General features: G+C 56.4%; 1 protein-coding gene across 3 annotated transcripts in view; it reads left to right on the top strand.

Annotated features, from left to right (window-relative positions):
• Positions 1 to 21,845, top strand: part of WWP2 (WW domain containing E3 ubiquitin protein ligase 2) — a 42,302-nt gene that overhangs the window by 590 nt on the left and 19,867 nt on the right. For 2 of the 3 annotated variants that reach the window (XM_065661244.1, XM_065661245.1), the window contains exons 2-8: positions 2,292 to 2,375; positions 3,011 to 3,158; positions 3,466 to 3,584; positions 10,032 to 10,298; positions 11,086 to 11,182; positions 16,787 to 16,938; positions 19,710 to 19,917. In XM_065661244.1, coding sequence (XP_065517316.1) covers positions 2,292 to 2,375; positions 3,011 to 3,158; positions 3,466 to 3,584; positions 10,032 to 10,298; positions 11,086 to 11,182; positions 16,787 to 16,938; positions 19,710 to 19,917 — 1,075 coding nt within the window. Of the gene's footprint in view, positions 1 to 2,291; positions 2,376 to 3,010; positions 3,159 to 3,465; positions 3,585 to 10,031; positions 10,299 to 11,085; positions 11,183 to 16,786; positions 16,939 to 19,347; positions 19,440 to 19,709; positions 19,918 to 21,845 lie in introns of those variants that run through there. The other variant, XM_065661246.1, reaches the window with a different exon arrangement.

Below are 21,845 nucleotides of genomic sequence, written 5' to 3'. Positions count from 1 at the left end.
GCGTGGGGGCACGGGGCGGCTCGGGAGGGGTGGGAGCAGGGAGCAGGGTGGGTGGGAGGGGGGAAAGCTGTGCCTGGGCATCGCTGAGCACAGACGGGTCCTCTGCAGGTTGAGGGGGGTTTGACGTGACCAGGGACATCGCAGCGAGCGGCAGAGGAAGGGTGCAGAATCAGGGAAAGAAAAACTAGGAAGAGCCAGGGTTTAAAAGGGAAAAGGGTAGACCCAGCGCGAAGGGGACGGGGCTCTGATGGCATCCTATGTGGGAGGGTGCGGTGAGGAAACCGGTGGCTGGGTCCTGGGGTCTCGCATACCATGGGATGTTCAGGCTGGTTGGCAGGGCTGTCACAGTGGTCCCTGCTGCGGGGCCTTGGCCCTTTGCACACTACCTGAGGTGCAGGTCACTAATGGTGGTGTGAGAAGGGCCCCCGAGGACAAGTTTGCTGTTGGTCAGCCCTGAGGCCTCCTCAGAGCCTGGTGCAGGAGGGGCACTTGCGCCTGGCTGTGTTCTGTGGGTCTTCTTAATGGTGTTAATGAAGTAAGTGGTGGTGTGAAGCTGGGGAGTCAGAACAAACTCAAGAACAACAATAACCTAAGGGAAGGTTGGGGTGATCTGCGGGCTGGGATAATTGGAATGGAAGTAACCGTAGTAAGAGCAAGTGCAGTCAGTCCTGTGTGGGCTCTCCCCACTGGTGAGCAGGTGGGGTCAGCGTGTGCTAGTGAGCACTCTGCCACCTCCTGCCCTGAGACAGGGGCTGTTGTGGCACCAGGTGAGGTTTTCCAGGCAGAGGCAGGGATTGTTCCAGGCACTGGCTGGCTCTAGGCTGAGCATGGGGTGCTGTGCAGGTTTACTGTGCTGAGGCGGTGAGGGGCTGGCATGGAGGGAGGCTGAAGAGTGGAGCCCCTGGTTTGTGAGAGGGGTTTAAGTAAGGATCCTGGCTTTGGGATAAAGCTTGGTTAAGTCTAATGAGGTGGGGAGAGAGCAGGGATGAGAGTGAGACTCCTCCACAAGGAGGGAGCTGGTAGAGACTGGAATGTTGGAGATGCTCTTATCTCCTTTCTGTGTTTTTCTCCCACTGTCAGGTTGGCAGGTGCTCCAGCTCAGGCTGGGTAGGAGCAATGACCTTGGCTTTGGTGGCTGTGGGGGAGACTCAGATTCGGCCTTGTCACTGCCCCTGACAACAGGATTGAGGATCCTCTTTGCTCCTGCCCAGGGGTGGACAGCAAATGCCCCCATCTTCCCCACTGTGTTGGGGCCTTGTGCAGACAGGGACCCTCTGCTCCGTGACCCTGATACCCACCGTAGGCACATCCTCTCTAGCTCCTCAGCCTGGGTAGTGCAGAGAGGAGCGGTGCTGCCCGCAGGCTCAGGAGGAGGGGGTGAGTCAATAGCTGCCTCTGTGCTCCCAGACCGAGCACCTCGTGCTTCTGTGTGATACGTGACCTCATCCTCCTGCTCTGGTCAGTGTTTCGGCCGAGCCCCGTGATCTGCCGGGTGCTGCAGCCTGCGTCCTTCCTGCCCGCTCCCTGTCCTGGTGAGTGACTCCTGGGGGGAGCTGCAGCCGAAGGGGCAGGGGGAAGCGTTGTGCCTGTGGTGGGTGTGATGTAGCTCCGGAGAGCAAGGAAGTGGAGGTCTGGGCTTGCAGGCTGCTCTGCAGTGTGATCCTGCCTTGTGTTGAGGGCAGCTGCGGTCCCGTCCCCTCCATGCTGTGTTACAGTAGGTGGGCCTGATTTTCCTGTGCGACTTTGCTGCCAGTGAGAGACCCGGGCTGCCCATGAGGATGTGGCTGCTTCCCCATGCTGTGACTGTACCTTCCTCTGTTCTGCTGGTGTCACTGCACTGCAGACACCCTGCGTGGTGGCCATGCAGGCTGCTCCGGAGCCGGTGTCGCTGCTCAGCAGCACAGAGCAGGGGGTCAGGCAGTGTTTTTGGAGCTCCTCATGCTGGCTGTGATCAGCAGCGACCTTTGGGTCGGGGTGAGTTGCAGCCACCAAAATGAGTGTCCAGAGGGCTGGCACTGCCCAGCTTCGGATCTCCTCAGGCCATGGCAGTGTGGTTGAGGAGGGGTTTGGGGCATTGCTGTTGCCCCTGGTGAAGGGCTGATTTAGCAGCAGTGAGAGGGAACCTGTGCTCACCAGGCATGTGCCTGTCCATTGCCAAGTCTCCCCACCAAGTGGGTCACTTGCAATGATATCGTGGCTACATTTGGGCTCAGAGGGGACCCCAGCGAAGCTCCGGCTTCCTGCGCACAGTGGGACTGGTGCTGAAGGCTCTCTTCTCTCTCTGCTTCCAGGTGGGAGTGATGCTATGGCTGCTGCAAGCTCCAGCGGTGCCAGGGCTGGGCCACCCTGTGAGAAGTACCAGCTCTCTGTGAAAGGTAGGTCCTGCTGCCCCAACGCCGTGGGGCCGAGCCCCGTGGTGGGGAGCCTGGATTTGGATGCTTCTGGTCTGGGTGTGTGGGAGATCTCCGGGGGGGGGAGCCGGGCATGGGGATGGCGGCGCTGCCTTGTGCCCCATGGGCGCCCGGGTGAGCCCTCGGCTGCCGCTGGGACGTGGTTCCATGGCCCTGCCAGGGCTCCGATGGCCGCGAGGTGGCTCCCGACTCCCGGAGCTGCGGCCCCAGCTCAGCCCCACGGCGGACACTGCGGGCAGCTGAACCTGCCCCGCTGGGTGCCTCTACCCAGCGGCTCCGCAGGGTCCCCTTGTCCCCCCACCTTGCTCCCAAGCCCGGGGGTAGGGCAGTGTCTGTGGGGCCTGTGATACTCCTGCAGCCTTCGGGTGTGGGGCTGAGCTGTGGGTGTAGCTGGGTGCAGGGGCTGGTGATGGGAGCACCCGGATCAGACCATTGCTGCCATCAGGAGGATCGCTTCCTGCTCCCCCTTCTTCCAAAAGCAGTTTGAGTGCAATGAGTCGTGGCACCCTAATCTGGCAGAGACAGGGAGGAGTGTGTGGGGCAGGTGACAGGGTCTCTTTCCCATATGGCTTCCTGATGCTGTCTGCCCTCCTACCCAGTGGTGTCCCTGAGGCCCAAGGTGCACAGCCGCCCGTCACGGATGACCTGCTATGTGGAGGTGACAGGCGACGGGCTGCCCAGTGAGACCAAGAAGACTGGGAAGCAGACTGGGAGCTCTGAGGTGCTGTGGAACGAGATCCTCATCCTGTAAGTCCTCATGAGCCTCTGGTGTGGGGCTGATGCTAGGACTGGCCCTGTGTTCCCTGTAACCCTCTGTGTATCCCCTGTCTGTGCTATCGGCTGGGTCCACTTGGGTGTCAGAGATTGTTGCCCCTAGATAAGGATGCTGCAAAGGGCAGCCAGGCTGGGAGGGCAGTTGTGGGTGACGTTTCCTATTGCTCTATGCCTTTGCCTGCCTCCCTCTGCTCCCTGGATTTGGCCTGGCACTACCCCCTCCCCGAGCATGGAGTGGGGTTGAGACCACAGTGATGACCCCGTTCTTTGGTCTCTACAGGAACGTCACGGCTCAGAGCCACTTGGACCTGAAGGTGTGGAGCTGCCATACCCTGAGGAATGAGCTCCTGGGCATGGCCTCTGTCAGCCTCAGCAACCTGCTGAAGAACGGTGGCAAACGTATGTATGAGCCGGACGCCATGGGGGCCCAGGCCTCTGCCCTGCCGGGGGTCCTGCCCCTCGCCTGCCCAGAGGTGTGTGTGGAGGGAGGGTGGTGGCTGCAGTGGCTCCTGTGCAGCCCCTGTCCCGGGTGGGAACAAGGCACCACTGTGCGCCCCGTTGGGCTGGAGTGTGATGGAAGCCGTACCTCCTCCCTTAGCCAGGGTGCTGCAGCCTCCACGGAAACACAAACCCCACAGGTATTTGCTGCCATTTGTGGTCTCCAGAGTGTAGCTCGTGACAGCAGCTACAGCATAAAGGCGGCCATTCAGGGCTTGGGCTGTGCAAGTGGCTCTGCAGGGCTGGAAAAGGCTCACTCTGTCTTTTCCAAGCACAGCTCTGCTGCTTGCGAGACACAAACCTGGTATTGAGTGGGGAGAGGGGCCTCTTGTGCCCTGGGGGGATTTGGGGCTGGTTCAGACTCTCCCCGGTGCCAGGGGCTGGGATGAGCTGCTTCCCCTGGCACTGTGGAGCTGTGAGGGTGTCCCCTGTGTGGACAGGCTGCTGTGCCCCTGGGTGTCACCTTGTCTTGCTGGGGCAGTGAGGGCCCCATGGGGAGCTGTGCTGCTGCTGCCACTGCCTTCACCTCCTAAAGCCAGTGATGTCTTAAATGTCCCCCCCAGGTAGCTGCTTCGGCTGCTGCTGTCAGGTGGTCTGCAGTGGGGGTCTCTGCCCCAGAGCACCCTCCCCCTGCAGGTTTTTCTTCCTGAGGTGTGCAAATGCCATGAGGGGCTCCCAGGGCTGCTGCTGCTCCCCCGCTACCTGCCTGCTCCTCTGCAGGGGCACAATCGGCTCTTTCATTAGCAGGCCTCCCAGGGGGCCGTGTGGAAAATGAATGGAAAAGGCAACTGGCTGTTGTAGCTTGTCTGTTAACATCCACCAGAAAAAACGTGTCAGATTTTTTCCTTGACACCGAGAGCCGGGAGGGAGGATTCTTAAAGCTGCAGAGCCTGCCCTGCCGGGAAGGTGCTGCTGCGGGCTGGGGGTAGCTGGCACTGCTATGGTGAGCCATGTGCTCTTCTCTGCCTGTCTTATCTAGCCTGGAGCCTGCTCCCTCCTCTCCTCCGCAGACTTGATGCTTGGCCTTTGCTGCAGCTCTCAGTGGGCCAGAGGCTGCTGCTGGTCCCTCATAGGTCCCAACTAAGCCTGCATCCTTTGGAGACCCCTTCCTTGGGAGGGTTTCTCAGCTGTCAGGCTAGGGAAGTGGCCAGGTCACACAAGGGTGTGCAAAGGGCATTTAGGAATTTTTGGACATTTAATGTTCTTACACAGTCCACAACCCTCTGCCTGGGGAAGGCAGTGAAATGCATGTGGACGGTGCTGCTGGTGGGGGCCTGGCCATTCTCTCAGCAGTTCTTTCCCCTCCTGCACACTCAGGAGTATGCAGTCCCCAGGGCTTCTGCAGGGCAGCAGACATGCTTTCTGGTTTAGATGAGTTTGTAATGGCACTGAGGAGGTTTTCTGTAAGTTACTGTGAATATAGCTGCAGCCTTTGGTTTGTGTCCCTGTAGTTGTTCTACTTGGTCCAGAAGAATTGTTCTGGTTGCTCTGCTTTTAGGCAGGGGTGGTGTTCTCGCTGCTGGTGACGTCTGTGGCAGCGCATGCAGGGCTCCTGCCTGCCAGGAAGACGCTGGAGCTCCCTCTGTTCTTTCCTTCTGTTGGCCCTCTTGCCAAGCACGCCTCACTTCAGGTGGAAGAGTCTCAGCTCTGAGGCTTGGAGCCTGGAAAAAGAGCTCAGTGATGAGCATGGTCAGGGCTGAGCTCCCAGGCAGACTGGGAGAGCTGCTGGAGGTAGCAGCCTGAGCTGTTGAACAGGAGCCCTGCCCCTGGAGGGTCCAGCCTTTGGGCTTGCAGTGCTTCCCAGGGCCTTGGCAGCGCCTCCAGGACCTCGCCTCTGGCAGGCAGCACCCTCCTGCTTTCAGAGGGGATTGCTGGGGAGAGGTGGGCAAGAATGGGCTCAATCACAGATACCGAGCGGGAGCCTTCCACGGAGCTGGGCTGCCCCCAGGCTCCAGTGAAACAGCCAGCCCATAATGGCAGAGCCCTCTCCCCTGGTCCCCGAGCCCTCCCTGCTGCAGGGGCTCCTCTTTGTTCCTAGGCTCCAGGAGCGCCTCGCCTGCTCCTCCCGTGGGGCTGGCCTTGTACCACAGTCTGTGTGGAGGCTGGTGCTGGGTCTTGCTGGTTTCTGCTGGTCCTGCCATGTGCCTAGCAGTGCGTGGCTGAGCCAGGCTGCATCTCCCAAATGAAAGTGCGCGCTTCTATTGCTCGCCACTCAGGTTGCGAGCTCCACTGAGAGGCTCCTGTTCCTGGAGTGGCAACATGTGCTAGGGCTTTACAGAGCCTGCACAGCCTTTTCCTTGCCTCCTGCTGTGCCTCAGGCAGAGCTGCTGGAGCTGGGCCTCATAGGACCCTCCAGGAAGCCAACAGTGACCCCCAAATGCCTGGAAAGCGCAGCTTTTCCCCCTGTCGTGGATGTGATGTCAAGGGAGCTCTGCTGCGTGCCCCAGCAGCAAAGACTGTTAGCAAGGAGCCGTAAAGGCAGAGGCTCAGACCTGCTGATGTGGCTGTTCAGGGAGCTGGCTCTGTAGTGGCTGAGCCATGGTCTCCTGGAACTGGTCATCCAAGCCAGGAAGTCACAGTGAGGGTTGGGCTGTGCCTACCCTGCATCACCTTTTGGGTGTCATGTCCTGAACGTCCTGCATAGCTGATGGGACCATGGCCACCAGCACTGTCCCTGTGCCCTAGCCGTCTCTTTGGATGGGAGGCTGGTGTCTGTGCCCAAGCCAGCACGTTAGCAGGGTCCACTAGCTCTGGTCCTGCTGTAACCTCCCAGGGCTGTTTCTGTAGACAGCCAGCTGTGCCTGGTCAGAGCCAGTGGGTCTCTGACCAGGCCTTCTCCTCCCGTCCTGTCTTCTCTTCCAGGCCTGTGATGGTTCAGAGAAACGAAGCAGAATTCTGAGGTTCTCCAGGTTATACCTGGCAGATGAAAGCAGTGGGACACAGTTGTCTCTGAGCTGTTTGTGGCCAAGGCTGGACCAGCAGCATGAGCAAAGCTTCCCACTGCCTGGGGAGACTTTAATTTTACCCAGGACAGTAAACATTATCCCTTCCCCTACACTCCGGGCTCCTTCTTGCTTTAGGGATGGCTGTGGAAGTCCAGCTTTCCCCCTGCTTCTTCCTGGGGGTCCTGTAGCCACAGCACGGAGTCATTCCTTTGACTGCAGGTATGCACAGTGGTTAAGGAAGGAGCACCAGGGAGATGGGTACTGCCCACCCCCAGCTCTGAGCTCTGGTTAGCATGGGGGACCCTGAGACTCCGGGCAAGCTGGCTTGGCTCGGTGCTCCCACTGATGTATTTGCTGCCCTGCCTTTTCTGCCCTGTGCCAGGGTGATTTCAGGGTATGGTTCTGGCTCTGGGATGTGATTCTTCTGTGGACTGATGAGGGGACAAGTAGGTTGGTGCTTTGTGGGTAGCCCAGAGGATCTGCTTATCTTCTGTCTGCATAAGCAGCAGTCCCAGCTGCTCTGGAGGGGTGATGGTGGGTACAGATTTGGTTGCATGGAACCATCTGAGTGGAAACTGGCCTTAGCAAACAGTGGAGCTGTGCAGTGAGGGTTTGGGAGCCGAGGGGGTGGGAAGCACTGTTCGTCCGTCCGTCTGTCTGGAAATCTTCCTGGCTGCGTGTGTGGAGATGGAGCCACCCCACCCAGGGAAGACGCAGCGGGGCTGTTACCTCCTGTGAGACAGCTCCCTGGTGCTTGTGTCCGCGGGTGTCGGATGTGTGTGGTTGCTGGCGGTCCCACAGGGCTCGGGCTGAGCCCGGGGCCGTTATCGTGCTGGCTGCTACCAGCTTCGTTTCGTTTCGTGGAACTGTAAATCCGCTTAATGGGCTGGGTGGGAATTGCAGCTCACCTCTGCTAAATGGGAGCTCTGATGCGGCGTGCGGGGCACTGGAAGTAGCTGAACTGAGACCTTATTGAGGCCCGAATCACCCCCAGACCCCCTCCCAAAATAATAATAATAATCCTTCTGACATTCTGGCTGCTGGCAGGACACAGGCAGCCTTTGTGCTCAGCCGCTCAGGGGACCCTCTGTTGGTGCAACAGCAATGTCCCTTTGTGCGTCCCGTGTGCTGGATGGGGACAGTGAATGGAAGGTTCTGATCGTGTTTATTTTCTTTAAAGAAGCTGAAGGGAGTGGAGGGGGAGAAGGAAGCTGGCTGGGAGGTTCATGTTCACATCCTCCACTTGGAGACACCTTGTCTTAGCTCCTGCGCTGCCGCCCCTCGGCCGGGCGCCGGCACAATGAGGGCTTGTGCAGCTCCGCGGGAAGAGCCGCTCGCACAGGGGATGGAGGGGACCCCCGGAGCGTGCGGGCACGGCTTCCGCCTGGCTCTGAGAAAGTGCAAATTCCTATGGCTTGGAGCAGCCAGGGGGAAACAGGGTCTGGATTTGTTCAGGGTTTTGGCTGTGCTCTGTAGCATCTTCTATCTCAGGCTCTTAAATCTGAGATCAGCTCCCTTTGGAAGCAAACTGAGAGTAACTCCTTCAGGCAGATGGGTAAGACCATGCTTCTTTAGCAGAATCCCTTGATGGGTGATTGGTGGGTAATGAGCAACCCCAGAGCTGGGCTCCAGTGTCCATGCTGTGTCCCTGTGAACATGGGCTCCGGCTGTGCCTGGGCACCGGGGACACCTGCCTCCTTCGCACTAAAAACCTGCGACCCTGCCACAAGATCCATGTGTCCTGCAGCTCTGTTGTCACTGCAGACTCCTGCGGCCCTGCCAGTATATCTCACCTCAGAGCTTGAGATAAAATGAGGGGTCCATGGGGAGCGGACAGTGCTGCTCCTGCTCCCACTGGCAGATACCGCACCCTGTCCCTGCAGGAGACTGGGACAAAGCAGGTTGCTAAAAAATGGTGCCATTGTGTCATGAGCAGTCTGTGTATAATAAGAATATTATTTGAGTAAATGAGTCAGAAAGTGTCTGGGCTGGTGTCCCAGGCTGGTACAGCCAAACTTTTCTGGCCTTCTTTGCCAGAGCTGGGTGTCTTGGTCCTGCTGGCTCTGGCAGGCATTGCTGTGATGGTGTGAGAGCCCAGCCTGCCCGTGGCATTGAGCATCATGGTGTTCTTCTGTTGCTTGCGGGCACTGAGGGTCATATTCTATGGGGATGCAGCTCTGCAATAGGTGTGCAGGGGTGGAGGAGGCTGTGGGAGGCCTGCAGGCAGCCCCTCTGCACTGCACCTTGCTTTAGCCGTGCTGTGTGCTGGTGGCTTCCCAGCTTCCTCGGGTTGGGGGACACCCCTGCTGCTCCCTGTAGGGAGCTGACAGGAAGCCTTGGGGGAGCTGGAAGGGTGGGGGGTGTCCGTGGTGCAGAGCTGTTCCTGCCAACACGTGTCGGTGAAACAGGGCAAGCGCTGGTTCTTGAAGTGCTGCTGGGTGCCCCAGTGTGTGGCACCATGCAGGTCATCAGCTCCTCTTCCTCGTCACTCCAGCCCCTTGCTCTGTGCCCAAGCGATGCTCCCAGGGCTGTTCCCTCTGGCAGTGCTGCGGTGCCTGGCTGTGCAGGGAGCCGAGGCTGGCAAAGTCTTGCCAAGCTGCTGGATCCAAATTGGCTGGTGATGGGGGGGGAGTGGAGCTGGCAGTTACCTCCAGCAGCCTCCCAGCCCATGGCACCCGCTCCAGAAGCTCCTGTGAAGGTGGTCTGATGCTGCAGTAGTGCTTCTGTTTGAGGGCAACAGCCCTTTGTGCCAGTTTTGTTCACTGATATGCGTGGATGCTGATGAAGGGATGTGCTTGGGGTCTTCCTTTGCTGCTTACCTAGGTTTTCTAGGCATGAGGATACTCCTGATTCTGAAAGATGCTGCTTGTTCTTCTGCAGCAGGACAGGGCTTCAGGCATCCTTTAGCATGTAGCTATCAGCCTGCTTCAAGTCCCAGGCATCTGCTGGTAGTTGCCCTCGTGCAGAACCCTTCTTGCCTCGTGTGTTGTTCCACACCAGATGAATCCCTTGGCTTTCCTGACACAGTCTCCCCTACAGCTCCGGCTCCTGGGTGTGTGAGCCATGGTGGTGTCAGCTGCCACAGCAAGGGCCCCTGTGGCAGCTGCATCCCCATGTAACAGGGTGGTGGGACCCAGCTTTGCGAGCAGTGGCTGGTGAAGATGGCTCTTCCTTGGAGCCAGTGTTGGGGCTGGTAGGTACACGTAGGTGTGGAGCCACTGCTGGTGGTGCTTGTCCTGATGGACTGGGCACATTGTCCTTTGGGGATATGGGAGTGCTTGGAGGGGACTAGGAGGCTAACATTCCATCTCATGGGGGAACTTGGGTGGTGGAGCCATCCACGGTTGGCATCCTGAGTGATGACTGCTTGGTCTTTTTCTCCATGTCCTCTCATCTTCCAAAGTGGAGAACAGGCAGCTGACCCTGGACCTGCAGACGGAGAACAAAGGCAGCGTTGTCTCCGGCAGGGAGCTGACGATTTTCCTGGATGGGCCCACTGTTGATCTGGGAAACCTGCCTAATGGCAGTGCCGTGACAGAGGGTGAGTGCCGCCCGGCTCCACATGCATGCGGCAGCTCTGTGCTCGAGGCAGTGAGCAGCAGCAAGGCTGAGAGCACCCCTGGCACCTCCGAGCCAGCGTCTCAGTGCCAACAGCCACCTCCTCTCCCAGGTAAGGCTCCAGTCTTGTTCCCACCCTTGTCCTGTGCACGGGCTCCTGTGGGAGCGAGTGTGTGGTGGGGCAGGAGCAGGAGCGTCAACAGGCACAGTGGCCTGAGAGGAGAGGCCCTGCTCCAGCCGTCCACCAGCTGCCCATGCAGCTCAGCCCCTTCCCTCGCTGCCCTCTGTGGGAAAGGGTTTCTGTATTTAATGCACCCCAAAAAGGGCTCCCTGTGCAGAGTGTGTGCGGAGACATTGGCTGATGTCTGTCAGGGGAGCGAGTAGAGTTTGTGCTGAACAGGGGCTGCTGCATTGCTTTCCTTTAGCTCCTTCTCTTCTCGCTGGGAGATGAAGGGTGCTGAGGCACGAGCAGAAGTTTCCCAGAGAAGTTGTAAATGCTCTGTCCCTGGCAGTGTTCAAGGCCAGGTTGAACAGAGCCTTGAGTGGCATGGTCTAGGGTGAGGCGTCCCTGCCCGTGCAACCAGGTGATCTTAAGGTCCTTTCCAACCCTAATTATTCTATGATTCTGTGAATCTGTGATTCTAAATGTGGGAGTTGCAAATGTGGCCACTCTCCTGGTGCTGCCAGTTCTGCATTTATCTTCCTAGTGCTGCACTTGGAACCATGGGATACTGTAGGGATGGGCTGTGCCATGGCACAGAAGTGGGCAAGGAGAGCACCTCAGCGTAAAAGCAAGGGTCCCTGTGTTCTGGTCCCTTCTGGAAGGAGGAAGGGAAGGAGGGTAGAACTAGTAGGTGTCTCAGTCATTTTCATCACCCACTTTTTCTTCACCAATTCAGGGTCTCAGCTGCCTGGAAGAGATCCTGGCAGCATGGCTGCAGCCATGGAGGGCAGACACCAGCCTCCCAGTGCAAACTGCTTTGGAAGCAGACCAAGGTAAGGGTCCTCACAGTTCAGTTATCAGCAGTTGCTGGGGCCTTGAGGCAGCTGGGGAGTGTATGGCTTGTCCTTGTGCAGCAAATGCTGCTTTGGGTCTTCCAGTGAACACCAGCAAAGCAGCCCACGGGAGGTTTGGAGCAGGCCAACCTCCTGAAGGACAACAGAGTGGGAGGTGAGGTGCAGCTGATGTGAGCCGCTTTTGAAGTATGTGCTTCTCAAGGAATATCAGGTCTGTGATGGCCCTGGCAGTTTCCACCAGTTGCTCTATTGGCAGCTGAAGGAATGGTCCACTTAGGGAGATGGAGCAGGCTGTGATAAGCAAACCAGCTGGTCTGCAGGGGTCCGTTCCTGTTATAGGCACCTTGGTTCTTGCCTCAAGCAAGGCACTGGGCCAGGCTGGGAAGCACAATGCCCCTGCAGGTTATGGTCACAGGGGGATGCTGTGGAAAGTCCAGGGAGAACGGGAGAAGCAGAGCAAGCAAAGCTGCAGGGAAATAACAGCTGCTTCCAAAGGAAATGAGCTGCTTGGGCGCCAGGCCATCCTCTGCTTGGCACTGTGCCCTTCCTTTCCTTCTTGCTGGGCTGGAGTGGCTCAGCGCTGCTCCTTTTGGAGCTGTGGTTATTGAGAGACATGTCACACTCTCAACATGGAGTTGAATTTAACACCTATTTATATTTCCAGAGCATGGCAGTGGCCCAGCAGCCTATACAGATGTTCTGGTTAGAAGTGTGCCTGTAGAGAGGGTGCCTGCAGCGTACTGATGCGTGGTTCTGCATGCCCCCAGGCTTAGAAGCACTCCCAGCAGCAAGCTCCATACCTTGAGCCCTTCCCCTACTCCTTCCTCTGCCAGGCACATGCAAGAGATGAGTGAAGGGGAAAAATGTTTTTGACTCTGAAGTGAGACCCTGTCCTTCCGTATTGTGGGTTTGTCTCCCACCAAGGAGGAAGTGGAACAGCAGACTGGGAGCAGGTTGCTGAATGCAGTTTGTGCCCTTTTGTTGTGGTGGCTCCTCTGGATTCCTGCTGTCCAGGTGCTAAAGCCTTCTAAGGGGTGAGAGAGTACTCAGTGTCCTGACAGGAGCTGGACTTTGCAGCCACTTAGCAGCTATCAATAGGTCCTAGAAAACATGTAAGGAAGTTGTAGTCTGGGAGGCTCAGCCTGATGACTGCTTGCTCCTAATTCCTAACTGCTTATGGATGATCTGTAAGTAGTTCCTGGTTTTGGTGTCCTCTTGACCTGTCAGCATGTGAGATAAGTGTGGTGAGGTCTGGCCAGTGCTTCTTCAGGGGACCTTCAGAGACCTTCCAGGTGTGCTTGTCATCATTAAAAATCCCATGGCTGCTCTGGCACAGGAAACTGCCCAGGAAGTTTTCAGTTCATCCTACAGTCACCTGAATTTTTAGGGTTGTTCTGGACAGAATTCCACTAGTACTGCTACATGGGGCAGACCACTGGTGCTGTATGTACCCACCGTGGAGGCAGCTGCCTTCTGCAGAGTAGAGGATGGGTCCTTTGTGCTTGGGAATGCTGTTTGATGTTTGCTCTGTTTATACACAGAGCCATGTTTATTTTCATGGGCTTGGTGATGGATGCTGGCAAACTTGCTCACTGGCAGGATGGAAAGAAAAGGGTCATTCTTTGCTCCTCAGCTATTTCTACACTGTCCCCTCAAGGGAAACTGCTTGATCAGGACTTCTCTTTCTTCTCCTGAACAAATGTCATCTTGGGATTTGCTGCTAATCTTGGTGATGGGGTGTGAAATTCCACAGCCCTCTGTTCAGAGTGAAAACAGTGCCCAGAGGTCCCCAGCTGAGAGTGGTACCATGGTGCCGAGAGAGTTGCCACAATCTCAAATTTGTCTTGTGGTGGCCAAAGGGGCCTTTTCTGACAGCACGGAATGAAGTAGCCTGGTTTGCTGCTCGCCTTATGCAGAGGCTTCAGCTGGTGAATCATGTTGGTGTTATTATCTAGGCTTGGTTGTGAGGAACTGCTGTCACCTGTCAAAAGCTCGTGAAAGCTCCAGTGATTCCTTCAGTGAAGCATCCTTTGATTTCTGTGCTTCTGTGATGTCCAAAAGCCACCTCCCAGCTTGTGATGGGCATGAGCATCCCTGAGGCCTGGGTCCCTCAGATGAAGTATCTCCCTTTGTGAGACCTCTTGCTCTGCAAAGCCCCACATGTGGGTGCATTATGTCCCCAGGCGTGTGGCTTCTGGTGTGACACAGCAATAATAAAAGGCTGTGGTCACCAGTTGCAGCCCTGGCACAGGCAGAGGGGAGGCAGGCAGTGCTGTGTGGTGGGTGAGCTGCCTGACGCTGCAGGGGGCTGCTCAGGGCCTTGGGGAACAAGCTGGGAGATGGGTCTGGGGTCAGCTGGAAGGGGTTGGGGGGTGGTAACAGGAATAAACTGGGTTCAGGGTTTCAGAGCCAGGTTCAGGGTTTTGGAGCCAGGTGGCTCTTTGGATGCACATCCTGCCTCCATGGGGCGAAGGGCTGTTCTCCTGCCCCAGCTCAAGGGTGGTGCTGCACTGGTGCCATCTCTGCTCCAGGCACTGCAGGTGTGAGGGCTGGATGCTGGGGACATGGCTGGTTTCTCCCCCTTTTGCAGGTGCAGGGGGAATTTCTCAGCTCAATGTTTTGGGAGCCCATGTGGCACCGGGGCTCTCCTGGTTGTGTTTCCCAGTGGTTGTGCCTGATTCCCTGCAGGCAGCACTGGCTCCTGGCTGCTTTTGCTGCCCTCTCTCCTCTTTGGCTGCAGTTTGGTATCTGGTGTGCTGAGGGGGATCGAGACCGGTGCAGTCACCTATCCTGGCATCTCTTGTCAGGACCTTTTGGCCACTGCAGCAGGATTAGGTGGCCAAAATCTGCGTTTCATGCCCAGATCCCACATCAGCCACTGTGGCGTGGGGGCTCTGCCTTGCCAGAAGGTGGGGAGGCAAAAGGTTGATGTCTCCCTGCCTGACACCACTTTCCTCTTTGGCATGATCTGCTCCGTTTGCCTACAGGCCAGGAGGGGCAATGGTGCAGAGCACACGATGGGGCGGTCACCCCTGGTAGGGTCAGTGGGGCACAGCAGGGGTCTTGTCAGCTGCCTGGGTAATGGGCTGCCTTCCCCAAGCCCTGTTTTGTCCCAGTGGCATGGCTGCAAGAGGCTGTTCCCATTTGTGCTCTGCCTTGTTTTCTCCCCACTCCTATTTTAGTAGCATGTTCCCAGCCCTGCTGCTCTCACTGGGTTTGTTTCCATGCATCTATTAAAAGACAATGCCCAGATGGGAGCAGTCGTAGGAGGGCTGGGCTGGGTGGCGGGCTGCCTAATTCAGGCCTGGTAACCCTGTGTGGCCGGCTGGCAGCCTGGAAACATCCTGTTTTGGTTTCTAAAAACTCTCTGGACAGCTCTGAGCTCATCTGTGCTGAGTAGGGCAGGGACCAGATCCATCCCCTGCCTCGGGCACTGCTCCCGGTGCGACCAGCTCGTGCCGTGGTACCACCTGCCCTGCTCCCCTCTGGCCGGGGCTCTGGGGGGGCCACACTGCCTCCCAGCCTTGCCATGGGGTGAATGTGCAGAGGTGGGTCCTGTATGGCTTTTGGGAGGTGTGTGGTGCCACTGTGCCCTACTGAGCCCCATGGGCAGGCAGTGAGCGTCAGCCTTCACCTCCTGACTGGGGGAAGAGGAGCCTGTTCTGCCTCAGCAGCAGCTCCAAGTCCTCAAGTCCTGTTGGCCAAAGCCAACCCCCAGCACGTAGTGATGTCCTGGGGGCAGCCAGGGTTTCTGGGCTGGGTTCAGTGTCTGAGGAGCCCTTTTGTGGGGCTGCCCTCCTGGGAAGATCTGGAGCTGTTCGTAGCGGTCACAGTGGCTTCTGCTCATGGACTCCTCTGCCCGTGGCTCTTATCTGATTTATTTTCAACAACCACCTCTTACTTTCCCATGTCTTCTCCTGATCCCAGCCCTTCCTCTGCCCACTGCTGTAAGCGGCTCTGGAGCCAGTGGGAGGAACCAAGGGCTTGCTGGAGCTGGTGAGGGTGGTATGACTGATGATGCACCCAGCCACGGCCAAGCTTCTGTCCCCTCCCAGCTCCAGCCCTGAGATGTGGGGACAGTTTGCGGGTTTTGCCCTTTTAAGGGGAGGACTTGGCTGGGGCAGACAGAATTCCTCATCCCTGCCGTCCTCGCCCTCTGTGGTCACAGCCCTCTGCTGTGATCCTAGGTGGAGGTGGCCAAGCTCTGCCTCTGGTCCCCTGGCCCTGGATGCAGGAAGGCAGCATCCCCCTCCTGCCCTGTCCCCTTCCTTGCTTGCAGTAACAACCAGTCTCTTCATGCACATGAAACCCCAGCCTTTTCCTCAATGCCTCCGGGCTGCCTCTGGGGTTCAGGGCTGTGAGATGGGGAGAGTTTGCTCTGGGGGGGCTGCAGGCACTCTGCCCACAGAGGTCAGGCTGCCCCGGCCTCCAAGGCAGGGAGCTCCAGCAGAGCATGAAGAGAAGCCCCCTGGGAGATGCAGTCACATCTGAGCTGGTCACAACTTGTGCTATGATTGAAGCTGTCATCTTTCCAGTTGCTTGTTCCCTCCTTTGCCAGAGGCCATGGCTGTCCCAGCAGCAGCAAACACTTGCACCTTCCTCGCCTTGTGCAAGGCTTGTAGCTGGGCAGGAGGCACCAGTGAGGGTTCCCACTGTGGTGCAGGAGCTGGTGCTGGCAGGGGATTTCTCCTGGGATCCCTGCTGCATCTGTGGATGGAGCAAACCAGTTCAGTGCCGCAGGCGCATTTCTGGCCATGAATGCCTGGGGCTGTTCTTTAGCAGGTCGGGTGGCTGTGGTGAGCGCTGCAAGCAAATGCAAGGTGACTGTCACCCAGGTTACTTGTCCATCGGACTCTGCCACTGGTAGGTGGGTGCTGGGACCCATGGGCAGGTCTCAGTAAGCAGCAGGAAGTTCAGGGCACTGCTGAAGGAGCAGAGGCACGTGGCTGCATCTTCCCTGGGGGAAACAGATGTCTGTGCTGGGGGGGAATCATAGAATCATAGAATAGTTCGGGTTGGAAAGGACCTTAAGATCATCCAGTTCCAACCCCCCTGCCATGGGCAGGGACACCTCACACTAAACCATCCCACACAAGGCTTCATCCAACCTGGCCTTGAACACTGCCAGGGATGGAGCACTCACAACCCACCTGGGCAACCGATTCCAGTGCCTCACCACCCTAACAGGAAAGAATTTCCTCCTTAGATCCAATCTAAACTTCCCCTGTTTCAGTTTTAACCCATTACCCCTTGTCCTGTCACTACAGTCCCTGATGAAGAGTCCCTCCCCAGCATCCCTATAGGCCCCCTTCAGGTACTGGAAGGCTGCTATTAGGTCCCCACGCAGCCTTCTCTTCTCCAGGCTGAAAAGCCCCAACTTCCTCAGCCTGTCTTCATACGGGAGGTGCTCCAGTCCCCTGATCATCCTCGTGGCCCTCCTTTGGCCTTGTTCCAGCAGGTCCATGTCCTTTTTATGTTGAGGACACCAGAACTGCACCTAAGCAGCACAGGACTGAGGCAAAAAGGCAGGAGTGGGGCTTTCTTTGTGCTGCGTCTCACCTCCTGTGTTCCTTTCCCTTGCAGGACACACCGACATGTGGCAGGAGTCGCTAGGCAGAACGTGGGGAGTGGAGAGCAAAGTCCCGGCGCCAGGAGCCGGCACCGGCAGCAGGCCAAGGGCACGCAGCACACCAGCGTGGCCAACGGCATGGCCAATGGCATGGTCAACGGCACAGGTAAACCAGCACCTGTGGGAGGGGGGAACCAGAGCTTGTGGGGCTCCTGTGGGGGAAAATGCGTTTCTGCTAAGATCATACAATGGTTTGGAAGGGATCTTAAAGATCATCTAGTTCCAACCCCCTGCCAAGGGTTGGACACCTTCCACTAGACCAGGTTGGTCTTGTGGTGCCTGGGAACATTTCTTCCCTGGGAACTGATTGATTTTTAACTGATTTTACTTTTGATAAGCTGGGCAGCTCCACAGAGCGCACTGGTAGAGTCTGCTCTACCCCTTGTGCATGATTTCTGTGGCTCCTCTCTGGAGTCTCCTTGTCAAAAAAGGCTGTATCCAGCTCCAGCTTTTCAGAAGGATACTGGGACAGAAATATCGCCGGTGCTACAGTAAGTGATCCTTTTTCAGGGTTGGGAGCATTCAGAGGAATTTGCCCATCAGTCTTCAGTGGAGATGTTTGGAGCTTTTTGCCCCCTGACATGGGGAGAAGAGCTCTCCCTGAAGCATCACAGAAAGCACACCCACTCCTCAGCCGGGGGCTGGTTCGTACACCAGTGGGTATTTTTTGAAAGGTTTCTCTGTCTTTTCTTGGGTTTGTCCACAAAGCCATAAATCCCTTGTGGAGCAGGGCTTGGGACCTGCCGAGTGCCTGACTGCAAAGCCACAAGCAGCCTGTGTGTTTTCTGGCTCGCGTGCAGCTGGCCAAGCAGTGCAGCATCTCCTGCTCCTCTGCACTGCTGCTGCAGGCAGCAGTGTCCTTTCTTTCCCTTTTGTCTTGCAAAAGAACCGCACAAAGTGCAGTGCTTCATTTGGAGAGAAGGAAATGGTTTGTTCAACCCAAAAGGAAGATTTTAATTTTTTATTTCTGTTTCATTGGGAAAATCTGGACCAATACAATTTGAATTTTGCCAAACCCCATTTGGGAGTAGGGGGAGCAGAAGGCTGATGTGAAATGTCGCCTTTTAGCTCGTGCTCCTGGTCCTGATCCTCTCCCCAGGCTGTGGCTGGTCTTTGTGGTTTGGTGCAGTGCTGTACCCGGTGTGAATGTCTTGTTCTGTTCCCTGTGCCCACCCAGCCCTTCCCGGTGTCATCGCTGTGCAGGGGACACTCCCTCAGGCTGTGGACAGAGTTTTTGTGGTTTTATTCCCGGGTACAGCTTGGCTCCTTGGTTTGGTTTAAAGCACATTTAATTGGTCCAGCCCCAGCCTCCCCACTGACTTCATGAGTGTGCTGTCTTGGTCCCTGTTTACCACTCACACAACCTCCGTGTCTCCCACAAGTCCTGTTGGTGATGATTTTACACTGGAGGATGAGAAGATGAGTGTTTCGGGTGGCTGGGATTAAGGCTGACACTCTTCCTTGTGCTCTGTTGGAATGCCTCTAGAAATCAACCTCTTCCTCCTCAGCTTGGTACATCTTGGTGACGTTATCATGTTTTTTGAGCAGCCTGTTGCAAGAACGTTCCCCATTGTACTTGTTGCTCACAGCTCTAATTGTCATTGGACAATAAAAGGAGATTTTTTTCATGGCATGTTTTCTCCACAGCCACGTTGCTTAGCCCTGTGTTCCCCTGGGGTGTTCCCTTATCAGGTGAACTTTGGATCAGCTTTTCCCTTGCTTTGTCCAAGACCGAGATCAAACCGATCACAGTGTAGTTACCTGGGACATTCTGCAGGTTCCATTTGAAGACTTGCACAGTGTGATTGAAGCTTCTAAAATTGCCAGTTCCAAGGCTTCCTAGAAATGAGTAGCAGAGACCTCCTCAGCTCAGTCTTGCAGGACTCTGGTGGAAGTTGCTGTGAGCCTGCTGACCTGAAGTCTTCACTGTCCGTAGGTGCTGCCTGAGGGGCTCCTTTAATTGCTGATGTTTGAGGATTTAGTACCAGGATTCCTCTGGTGCTGCAGGATGCTGTCCTGCTACTCTGCAGCTGCAAAGCACAACTGTCCTGAGCAGTCTGCTTCTTCTACAGGGTAGAAGAGTACTTTGTAGTTTTTTACTGCCCTGTATGTTGGGGTTTATACTGATTTGAGTCTTTTTCCTGCAATACTTCTAAATATTTGGGCTTGTAGACACAGGTACTTTGCTTAGTTTTCTGTGTTTCTCAGGTCTAACTTGTGTCGCTCTGTCTGCATGCCTTACTTCTTTATTAAGTGTTTCTGGTTTGTTTCTAATGCTTTCATTTTGTTACCGAAGCTAGACTGTTTTGTGTCAAAAGTTATCTTCTGGTGGACTGCCAAGACTCAGGGGTTTTGGCTGTCTAACAAACACTTGTCAAACAAATTACCTTTCATTTTATTTTGTCTGCATTTTTCTCCTTATCAGTTTGCTTTGTAATTTTCCTTTGTTCTTTCTCTTCCCTGTCCCTTTCCCAAAAGCTCAGTGGAATCCAGCAATATTTAGCTCTTTCCAGTGCTGGTGACTTGCTGAGCCTGGGCTCGTCTCTGCCTGGGGGATGCTGCCGCAGCAGTTTCTGAACTCTTACTTGTTACCTGAATTCCCAACAGGCATGCAGTGTTTCTGCAAGTTACAGAGGAGATAGCGAGCTATTTTCTTGGGACAAAGGCAGTTGACAGTTGGTCCCATAGGGATCCAAACTGCAGGGTGAAGGGCGTGCTGCCATTGCTGTTGGCTGGGAGCAATGCGAGTCCTGTGTTCAGGTGGTAGTGGCTGTCACCCACTAGGGCTCTGCTTCCAGGGCTGTGTGGGTGCAGTAGGTCAGTGAGGCCCCCATCACCCTTTCTGGGTGTTAGCATCTCTGCTTTCTGCTTTTCCAGTGAACGGGGACGCCATGGGTGCTACAGACATCGAGGAGGAAAGGCCAGTAGCAGAGGCAACCCCAGCAGCATCAAGCGTGACAGATGGCACTGCCGTTCCTGCCCTTCCTGCCTTGGTCAGTTCTGGAGAGGCAGAAGAGTCAGCCTCCAGCTCCAGTGCCCCACCAGCCCGGGCAGCAGCGCTAGCCCTGGATGCTCTGCCCCCTGGGTAAGTTCTGCCTTCTGCTTGACTTTTGTTCCCTTGAAGAGGCTAGGTCTGGCGGCACATGAGCAAACCGGGGCACTGCTGTGTGCTGGAAGAAGAGGATGTTTGAGGGAGGGGGCTGTCCTGCACCAGGAGCTGGTGGAAACAATTGTCCTGGGGGTGTGTGTTGAGGATCCCTGCCACCTGGCACAGCCTGTTCTCCCTCTTTGGAGCCCTCCGCTTGTGGCTTCACTTGTGGATCCGTCGTCTGGGCTGGGGTCTGATTTGTGTCTGTTGTGGGTCTTGGGTAGCATACAGTGATTTGCACCTCTGCAGCATGGTGTCCATGCCCAGGGGCGCATCAGAGTCCTTTCCCTGCTCTCCTGTGGCTGCTGAAGGGATCAGTCCAAAGAAAATGCATGAGAGGGTCAGTGTGGACTTACAGGGAGCTTCCACTGAGCAGGAGCACAGGAGCATGCACTCCAGAGATGCTGTGGAGATGCTGGCCACTTTTGGGGGGAGGTGGGCAGCACCCTCGCATAACTGTGCCCGTTGGTCTTCCTCTTGTGGATGTTCTGCATCCTACTCCTTTCACGGGCAAGGAGCCAGGAGGAGAGCTGGGGCTAGCCGAGCAGTGTTGGTGGGTGTGCTGGCTGTTGGTGGGGCTGCAGTCAGGCTCTGGGCTCAGCTCCTCTGTGCTGCAGCTCGGTTGTTCTCCCCTTGTAATTCAGACACCTTTAATTCTGGACCTGAGAATGCAAAGTGGTGGTGGGAGGCGGGGGTGAAAATGGCTTGTATTTCTTATGAAGGGAGCTGTTTATTTTCCTTTGGCTGAGGCGATGCCTGGAAGGTCAGGGCCTCGCTCGTGTGTCAGTCACAGGTAATTAGGGTTAACGGCTCAGTGTGTCTTTATGCAGGGTGTGTGAGGGTTTCTGTTCTCTGGCCTGGGTGCTTCCTGTTTCCAGGCAGCTGGAAAAGTCCAGTGCTCTGAAAAAGGTCTTTATTCCACCCAGCGCGTGTGCCCCTTTCTGCTACTACCAGGTAGACTGAAGGTCTCCTTTTCCCCACCTCTGCACAGCCCAAGGTGGAAACAGGCTGTTGTTACTTTCCTGGGGTGGAGAGGAGCCCGCGGGTATCTCAGGATTGGGGTTTCTGAAACTCAGAAAGGTTGCAGGCACGGCTCTCTGAGACACCAGACATGCATTTATCTGGCCCAGCGTGGTGGAAGGGTGGCCTGTGTCCTCCCTGTGCCTGTCTCCCTGCAGTGCTCACACGCGCTGTGCATGTCAGAGCAGGGAGGAGGATAAAGCTGTTGTGCTTCGGGAGATGGCTGGAGAGGAGCAGTGAAGGGACAATGAGCCATCTTCCAAGCTCAGCTTAAGGAATTTGGATCTCTGGAGACACCTTTGATTAGCTCCGTGTGTGTCAGTGTCCCCCTGTCCTGACTGCAGGATCTCTAGGGTGGAAAGAAAGCAAAGTCCCTCTTGCATGTGGTGTCTAAACTATGCTCATGCTGGGTTGGCTTGGGTAGCAGCTGACCTGCTTGGTCAGGCAGAGACCATGTACCAAGGTCTTCCCAGGTGAAGGAGAGTAGAGAATTGAAGATTCCATGGTGCGAGATCGGCCCTGAGCTGCCAGACCAGCTTCTGGGCTAACAGGGATTTGATAATCATGAACTGTACAAAACACTGTGGCCCTGGGGTTGTGTAAATGAGTTTCTGGGGTCACTTGAGACTTGATCTAGGGCAGCTGATTTTTGGCTGGCTCACCGCACCAGGGCATTACTTTGACTGGTGGTTTGGGGCCCATCTTGGGAGATGAGGCTGTGGCTGCCTGGGCTCGTGAAGGCAGCAATGTCTCAGGCAGAAGGGATGCTGACAAACCCAGGCCACTTCACCTCTGGCAGCAGTGTGCTCTGCAGAAAGCCGTGCAGGATAGCCCCTTGCTGGCCT

The sequence above is a fragment of the Lathamus discolor genome, chromosome Z, assembly GCF_037157495.1.
Source record: "Lathamus discolor isolate bLatDis1 chromosome Z, bLatDis1.hap1, whole genome shotgun sequence".
Classification (NCBI taxonomy): domain Eukaryota; kingdom Metazoa; phylum Chordata; class Aves; order Psittaciformes; family Psittacidae; genus Lathamus; species Lathamus discolor.
This window is presented reverse-complemented; position numbering and strand designations above follow the sequence as displayed.